The sequence below is a fragment of the Hylobates moloch genome, unplaced genomic scaffold, assembly GCF_009828535.3.
Source record: "Hylobates moloch isolate HMO894 unplaced genomic scaffold, HMol_V3 SCAFFOLD_14, whole genome shotgun sequence".
In the NCBI taxonomy this organism is placed as follows: Eukaryota; Metazoa; Chordata; class Mammalia; order Primates; family Hylobatidae; genus Hylobates; species Hylobates moloch.
In genome coordinates this window covers 31654532-31663393 of record NW_026652289.1, presented here as the reverse complement: position 1 = coordinate 31663393, position 8862 = coordinate 31654532, and the positions used below count along the sequence as shown (strand labels likewise).

Sequence of the window (8862 nt, the reverse complement as noted above, 5' to 3'; positions counted from 1 at the left end):
GGCTTCTTTCCTGAGGCCCAGGCTTCCCTGTGTTCCCGTGCCAGTACCGTCCTGGCCTCCCAGACACCCTCTTTCAGGAACCCAGGCCCTTCCCTGCCTCCTGCCCCGTCCTCGCTGGTTTCAGTATCTGCCAGCTCTCTGAGCCCACGCTGCCTGCAGGCACCTAAGAGTGGTTGCTACAGGTGCAGACCCCCAGGCGTCCCACACCTGCTGAATCCCAGTCTCTGGGGGGTGGGGGGGCAGCCCAGTTTCTGCTCTCAACCCAGCACCCTGCAGAGTCCCTGGGGTGGCCTCCACCTGCACTTTGGCCACCAGATGGCTCTGGCCCAGCGGGCTGGCTGTCACCACAAAGTTGTCCACCTTCAGAACCACAGCACTGACATCTTCCTTGTGCCCCACGGTGCCCGCTGCAGCTGCTGCCCTTTCTCCCAGCCAGATGCTCTGGTCCTCAACCTTCCTCTCCAGGGACCATCTTGCCTGCTGCTGTCCTGGGACCCTGGCCATTTGCAAGTACTGCCTAGGCTTCCCTCGTCCCCCTCGCTCACCTCTATTTCTTGGCAACTGCTCTCTTGCCCAAAGGGTCCAGGTGCAGCCTCCACTGGCCTGGGCCCGTCACTCCCGATGCACCATGCCCATGGCCAGCTCCGCACACCCCGTCTCACATTCACCTGACCTCGCGTTGGACTCTAACGTGGCTCCTCCTTCTCCTTTGGCTTCCACACTTTGGCACCGTCCGGTCCTCACCTCCTCTGTCACTCTGTCCTGGTCTCTGAACAGGCTCCCCTGCTGTCTCTGGTCTGCCCATCCCACTCACCCCTGAGACTTGAGGGGCTTCCCTGAGAGCCAGAAATGCATCTCCTTCCCAAGGAGACCCCCTCTCTCCACCTAGGCCCTGCTCAGCAGACTGCTGGACTGCAGAATGGCATTACAGTGAGGTTCCACTGTGTAAGGCTGAAGTCAGTAGCAGATTTTAAGAAAAAAATCAGTTCTTTATTAGTAATTACTGAATCTTGCCACAGTTTATAAATCGCAGGGAAACAGAGCAGATTAGTCCATACATAATTCATGCTCTATTTTAAAGGAATAGCAGAAGAAATTTAAAATGGAATCGACCATAATTTATACTTGATATGTGTTGGTGGAATTCTCCATTTGTTATTTGTTTTTCACAGAAGATATTAGATAACTTAAAGCATCAGTGTTCTTAGATATCACCCATCATTTATCATTTAGCCGTAGTATTTAGCTAAGGAAAATATGTCCAACCAGAAATACCTCTTCTCACACAAACTGCTACAGGAGGGCTCAGAGGGAGAAGAACAGCTTCTAGTCTAACACATGAATAAAAGCCGTGTCCAGCTCAGTGGCCGGAGCCTCTCTGGGCAGCTGTGGCTTTTGGCTGCCTTGTGGCGTTAACTGGTGGCCCCAAACCAGGGCCCACCTTGGCAATGGGATGACTGGAGAAAAAGGATTGGTGCAGGGCCTTTTTAGATGCTGTAAGAGTTTCAAGGCGTCTGTGAAGCATCAGTATTTGCTGACATCATCTCTCGAGATCCTCTCTGGGTCTTTAACCCTAGGCCTCCAGGCTGGTCAGGATCTCTGCCACGAGCTCCTTTCCCAGCTGTGCTCCTTGAACTCAACCTTCCTGGGTCCTTGGGAGTAACTGTCCTTCCCACATCCTGACCTCAGGGACTAGTGGATGTACTTGAGGGAGTCAGGAGGCTGAGCTATGAGATGGGGGCCTTTGGAAAGGGGGTGCTCCTGGAAGTGGCTAACTTACCAGGGGGCAAGACCCCATTCTGGTTGGGCATATAGACCCTGCTCTCCCAGCTGGGAAGGTTGGAAAATACTTACTGGTTTGAAGCATACTTACTGGTCTGTAAAATATTAGCAGAGCCTGCGGTGGAATGAGCTGTGTGAGTGCAAATTGCCATGATTATTAAGACTCCCAGGCAAGAGAAGACACACAACCATCAGCCCCACCTTTGCCAGGAGCAGCCCCACATTTTAAGAGCTACTCTGGACAATCAAAGCTCGTGGAAGCTGGCCGTCTCCTCTTACTTCAGGTTCATTACCTGTGTAATCTTCCTCATCTTCAGGAACTTCCACCTGGGGGGGTGACAGGGCAGCCTTGGGTGGCTCCAGCTCTGGGGCCGAGAGCTCCAGCATCCGCGAGCGGGACTGATGGGCACTGAAGGTGTGGTACGGGTGCTCCGCTGTGCCATACAGTATGAGGCTCCATTCTTTCAACTTCCCTGGAAGGCACCAAACCCACAGAGTTACCTGCCTGTGCCAAGACCTCTGTCGCTCACAGAAATAAGCCAGATGCTGCCTGGCTCCTCCCCGATAGCTGGGCTCTGGCCTGCTACCTTCACTTCCTGGTTACGTGCTGGCCAGGTGTGCCCCTATTGCCCAGGCCACATGCTGCTTTCCCCCGGTGTCTCATTCCTGCAAGCCAGTGCCCTTTTATTCCTGTTCTATCGAGCTGCCTTCTGCTTTCTGTCCCTGTTGGGATGGAGGTCAGCTGGGCTGGACTCTCCACTGTCCTGGAGGCTGTCCTCTGCCCTGCTGATCTCACTGCAGCCTCCCTCGATGCTGCCTCCCCGCTGACTAGCAGCAGCCACCTTCCCGTCTTGGGATATCCGGTGGGTAAATCTGGTGCCAGGCCTGGCTGTGAGTCTTACCCCACAGCCTCCAAATGTGATAACTGGGTTGCACGGAGGAGCCCTGCTGTTTGGATCCTTGATCCTAGATCATGGGAAGACTGGGTCTAGGGCTCTCTCCTCCACAGCTAGCCCAGGACAGTGAGGGATGTTCTGGGGGATAGCAGTGCTGGTAAAAACCCAAATGTCTGCAGAAGCTGGGTGGAGGGAGAACATCTTTGAAAGCAGGGGGATGAGTAGACAGACACCAGGCTCCATGGGGGACATGAGGGACAGACAGACACAGGAAAGACAGTGCTGATGGGAGAGCTCGCAGCCAACATGAGGGCAGCAGGGGTCCCGCTCCACCGACGGCTCCGCAGGGAGTGGTGGCCCATGCAGCTGTCTGTTGTCAGGTATGAAGCAAAGTGAAAATCCTGGTAGCAATTTCCAGGTGAATTCCTGATATTATAAAACACATTATAAACAGTCCCCAATTTATGACAGTTTGACTTACAATTTTTTGACTTTACAATGGTGTGGAAGCCAGATGCATTCAGTACACTCCTAGACTTAATGGTGGGGCTGTGTTGGGATGAATCCACCATAAGTTGAAAATATCATCGAAATAAGTCAACTTACAATTGTAAGTCAAAGAGCATCTATGCAGGTAATTAACGTGTATCTGCAGGCTGGCTCTGCTGCTGGCCACTGGTTTAAGCTGCTGCTTCTTCTTCTTTTTTTAACCACAGCATCCCCAGAACTCAGAGCAGGGTAACTGTTTAGAAGGTCATCACCCCACATAGTTGGGGGGCCAGGGGCCAGTGTGACCTGCCCAAGGACAGCTGCTCATGCTGACGGGGCTCCCGGACGCCCCAGCCTTTCGGTGTCTTTCTAACTGGATTGGCTCAAAAGGAAACACACACACACGAGTTCAGCCGTGAACCCCCTCAGTGGGCCCGCATGACTGCCTCCTGCGACCCAAGCTGGGGACAGGGCCATTGCTGGCTCAATGTCTCTGTTGGCTGAAAAATCCCTGCTTCCTCTTCCTTTCCTGACACAGGGTTTCTTGGCAATCAGAATGGCTTCGGGGAGGAAGAATACTGCTCTGATTCTTTGGTGTTGACTGTGTTTTCTCAACACTTACCTCTGCCCTTGCTCACTACTCCACCCGCTGGCTCTGAATGGCAGCCTGTCTGCCTTTACATACCTGCCTATGCACTGTTTCTGCAATGCAGGCCCCTCTGCCAGTACAACTTTACTTTTTGCTCCAATTCTGGAAATCTCTTAGCATTTCTAAATTCCAGAACAGGAGCTCCTGCTCATCCTCCTCCCATAAGCCCACAGGCTGTAATCCACCTGGGTGAGCAGGTGACCACCATCCTGGGTGGGTGGGTGGGCAGGTGAAAGACAGGCAGGACCAGCCCTACTGGTGCGATTCGAAACGGCATTCGACACTGACCCATTTACACAATGTGGCATGTGGCAGCCCTGTTTCATTTTAACCATAGCCTCAACTGGCTAAGTACTAGGTTGCAAAAAGGCTGGAGCCTCCACGCTGTCGTCCCAAGTCAGATTCTGTACTGCTCAAGCCTCCCTTGGCCTGGCCAGGGCCGGAAGAGGTAAGCAAGGCCCTTCTACATGAAGCAGCCTCCCCAGCATAGCATTCTAGCATGCGGTCTTCCACAGGGCTCGGTTCACTGAGACCCACAGCAGCTCCCCTCCCTAACACAGTTCCTAATCCAGCCCACACGTGTGGTGATAGCAACACAGGAAGTTGTTCTCACCGCTGCAGGTGCAGAAGACAAGCCCTGGTGAGGAACCTCTGACTCTCCTCAACTCCTTAGGGTCCAATTACAGCCATATTCCAACCACAAAGGAATCCGAGCACTTTAACCACCAAGTGGTGAACTGAGATTACGCTGGGGTTGTAATGACGGTAGGACAGGGACCAAGGGCTCTAGAGGCTATAATTTGAGTTGAAGTTTATCTCAATTACAGAGGATGCCTCCAAAAACACCCACAAAAGGCCTGGTCACCAAAACTGGATTTTTATTTTCAGATATAGTTTTGGTGGGACAAACAAGAGGGGCTGCTCCACACTCAGGGTCAGTGGTGTGCACTTGGTGGAAAAAGCAGGAAGAATTCCCAGGGAACCAGCAGACAGGCAGCCTCATGGGAGGGGACGGGGAGGAGGCTGGACTGGAATGGAAGAGAGACTTCTTTTTTTTTTTTTTTTTTTTTGAGACGGAGTCTCACTCTGTCACCCAGGCTGGAGTGCAGTGGCGCAATCTCGGCTCACTGCAAGCTCTGCCTCCCGGGTTCACGCCATTCTCCTGCCTCAGCCTCTCCGAGTAGCTGGGACTACAGGCGCCCGCCACCACGCCCGGCTAATTTTTTTGTATTTTTAGTAGAGACGGGGTTTCGAGACTTCATTTTTATTACACTCTGTTTGACTTTGTGTGTGCATGTATGTGTGTGCATCTGTGTATGTGTGTATATGTGCGTGTATGTATGTGTGTGTGTATGTGTGTATGTATGTGTGTATGTGTGTGTATGTATGTGTATGTATGTATGTGCATGTATGTGTGTATTATGTGTGTGCATGCATGTATGTGTATGTGAGTGTATGTATGTAGGTATGTGTATGTATGTGTGTATGTATGTATGTGTATGTGTGTATGCATGTGTGTGCATGCATGTATGTGTATGTATGTATGTATGTGTGTGTATTTATGTGTGTGTATGTATGTGTGTGTATGTGTATGTATGTATGTGTGTATGTATGTATGTATGTCTGTGTGTATGTATGTATGTGTTTAGACAGGGTCTCACTCTATTGCCTAGGCTGGAGTACAGTGGCACGATCATGACTCACTGTAGCCCCAACCTCCCAGGCTCAAGCCATCCTCCCACCTCAGCATCCCAAGTGGCTAGGACTGCAGGTGTGCACCACCATGCCCGGCTAATTTTTGTATTTTTGGTAGAGATGGAGTTTCACTATGTTTCTCAGGCTGGTCTCAAACTCCTGAGCTCAAGCAATCCTCCCACGTTGGCCTCCCAAAGTGTAAGATTTACTGGTATGAGCCACACGCCCAGACTGTTTGACTTTTTGTTAAAACCACAGCATATATTATCTGTTCATATATAAACATTAAAACTTTTTAAAAGTTTAATGTTTAAAATCTATGAATAAAGTGGTTGTGTGGTCAAAAAACCCCATTAAAAAGCAGTAGTACTCTGGGTTTTGATTTTTGTTTCTGAATAAGTAATATACAAGGATGGCTCAGAAATGCAAAAGTATGAAAGAGCATATGACAAAGTCTCCCTCCCCATGGGCAATGTTGGTTCCCCATTTCTTGTGTATCACTTCTGAAGCATTCTATTCTTATTCACGCAAAGATAAACACGTCTCTCCCATCCTCTTTGGTAACACACCTGCTGGCACTTTCTGCACCCTGAGTTTCCCATTCACAGTTATCTTGATGATCCTTCCCTGGCTGCACAGGAGAGACGTACTGTTGTTTACTTAAACGATCCCCTACTCATGGACGTTTAGGTTGTTTACAAACTTCGGCAATTATAGTCATGTGTAGCTTAACTATGGGGATACCTCCTGAGAAATGCAGGTGATTTGTTGTTGTGTGAATACCAGAGAGTGTGCTTACACAAACCTAGATGGTACACCTACTCCACACCTAGGCTATAGGGTACAGGTGCTGCTCCCAGGCCACAAACCTGCGCAGGATGGTGCTGTATTGAATACTGTAGGCAACTGTAACATGACGATAAGTGTTTGTGTACCTAAACATATCTAAACATAAGAAGGGTACAGTCGAAATACAACATTAGAATCTTATGCAATGGCTATTGCATATGGGGTCTGCCATTGATGGAAATGTCATTTTGCAGCACATGACTACACAAATAGTGCTCTATCCTTGGTCACACAGGGAGCAACTACTTGAGGTGAGCAGAGCAAGGGCCCTGGAACAACAGGGTCTGGAACCTGGCTTTGCCCCTACTAGCTATGTGACCCTTGGGCAAATTAATTAATCTCTGTTATTTAGTTTCCTCATTTGTAACGTGGGGATAATAATAATGTCTCCAAATGTCTACTTCACAGCGTTGTTTTGGAGATTAAATGACTTAATGATGGTAAAGCACTTAGAATCGAGACTGGCACACAGGAGCTGTCCGTTAAGGGAAATCTACTGCACCTGTCATTTCATCTGTGTGCATGTGTACCTGTAGGCTACATTACTAGAGGTAAAACTCGTCACATGTCACATGTCAAAAGGAACAGGCTCCCTTGCATCGGATTGCACGTGGCTTACATTGCCAATCTGATAACTCAGAAAGGTTAACGTCGCATTTCTCTCATTATATGAGAAACTGAGCATCCTTTTCATGTAATTAAGAGCAAGATGAATTTCTGATTTGATAAAATTAAAAGCAATTTATAAACTTGTAAATTTACCAAAGATATTTGCTGGGAACAAGGGATGAGACGTCTAAGACGCACAGAAGCAGATCTTAGCTGCACTGGTAACCAGGGCCAGTGGAATGAAATGGCGTTTCGCTCACACATTGTATTTTAGTTCTTTCTCTCTATCTGCAAGATATTCATGAGCGCCTATGAGGGGCCAGGCACTGAGCTAACAACTTGCGGAGCTGAGAGCTGGGAGCTCCAAAAAAGCCGGCAGGGAAGAAGCAGTGGGTCCAAAGCAACCCCTTCCGGCACGTGCCTCCAAAAGAGGCCTTTCCTTTTCTAATAGGTGTGATGTGTGACACTTGACCTAAGGTCAAGGTTTAGACAATGGTAATTTTGGAGACATTTATCTCTTTTTTTTTTTTTTTTTTTTTTTTTGAGACGGAGTCTCACTCTGTCGCCCGGCTGGAGTGCAGTGGCACCATTTCGGCTCACTGCAAGCTCCGCCTCCTGGGTTCACGCCATTCTCCTGCCTCAGCCTCCTGAGTAGCTGGGACTACAGGCACACACCACCACGCCTGGCTAATTTTTGATTTTTAGTAGAGGTGGGGTTTCAGAATGTTTGCCAGGATGGTCTTGATCTCTTGACCTTGTGATCTGCGTGCCTCCCAAAGTGCTGGGATTACAGGCGTGAGCCACTGCACCTGGCCTATCTCCCTTTTCTAGTACTTAAATGTTTTTTTCACTTTCTCAACCAAGGGAGGCACTTTGGTTTTCCTGCCTTTGGAAGACGTAAAAATGAGAATTCCATACCTATGGCATAAAGTGTATGGCATAAATTTGAAGTGTGATTCTTTTTTAAGATTATTTTTTCCCTAGTTAGAATAAAAATTATTAAATGTTGAGATATTTAAAGAAAAAATAAAAATAAATCACCTATAACTCTTGGCATATTTCCTCCTGGGCTGTCTCCTATGCATGTGTATTTCTTGCGTAGTTGAAAACACACAGCACCCTGTTTTCTCTTTCTTTTCCCACTTAGCATTATACCATGTTAATCGCATTCGATGTTATTTATTTTCTTCTTCACTGTTTTCTCTCCCTTAAGCCTAGAGGCATCACAGGGGAAGGGAACATGTCTCTCGTTTGATGCATTAGCTTCAGTGTGTAGCAACTTTTGAGCACACAGTAGGTACTCAATAAATGTTTGCTGAATGAATGAATCCGTTAAAACATTTTTTTTTGACAGCAAAATACTTCACCCTGTGAATGTGACCATTTGTTTAACAACCTCTTATGACAGTTTATGACAGAACGTTTAGTCCAGTTCCCTTTTTTGAAATACATAAATCTGCCAGAAATATTACTTGATGCAGTCTGGATTACTTTTTCCCAATAAAGTCCCCAAAGTGGAGCCACTGGGTCAGGTGATACAACACTGTTAATGTCTTATCTTGAACCGTATGTCTATCATGAACTGTAATGCCACATGATCCCATCACAGTGTTTGGTGTCCCATGAGGCTTGACTGCAAAATAGCCAGGCAAGGGACCACAGGCCACCTGGGCAAATCAGTTCCTTTATAAGAACCACCCCCTCGGCCAGGCGCCATGGCTTATGCCTGTAATCCCGGCACTTTGGGAGGCCAAGGCAGGCAGATCATGAGGTCAGGAGATCGAGACCATCCTGGCTAATGTGGTGAAACTCCGTCTCTACTGAAAAATACAAAAAATTAGAAAGGCGTGGTGGCGGGTGCCTGTGGTTCCAGCTACTTGGGAGGCTGAGGCA

At 48.5% G+C, this 8862-nt stretch overlaps 1 protein-coding gene across 2 annotated transcripts in view; it reads right to left on the bottom strand.

Annotated features, from left to right (window-relative positions):
* Window positions 1-8862, bottom strand: part of PCSK6 (proprotein convertase subtilisin/kexin type 6) — a 185703-nt gene that overhangs the window by 26004 nt on the left and 150837 nt on the right. The window contains exons 14-15 of one of the 2 annotated variants that reach the window (XM_032175060.2): window positions 2076-2255; window positions 1874-1912 (exon numbers count right to left, since the gene is read on the bottom strand). In XM_032175060.2, coding sequence (XP_032030951.1) covers window positions 1874-1912; window positions 2076-2255 — 219 coding nt within the window. The remainder of the gene's footprint in view (window positions 1-1873; window positions 1913-2075; window positions 2256-8862) is intronic. The other variant, XM_032175062.2, reaches the window with a different exon arrangement.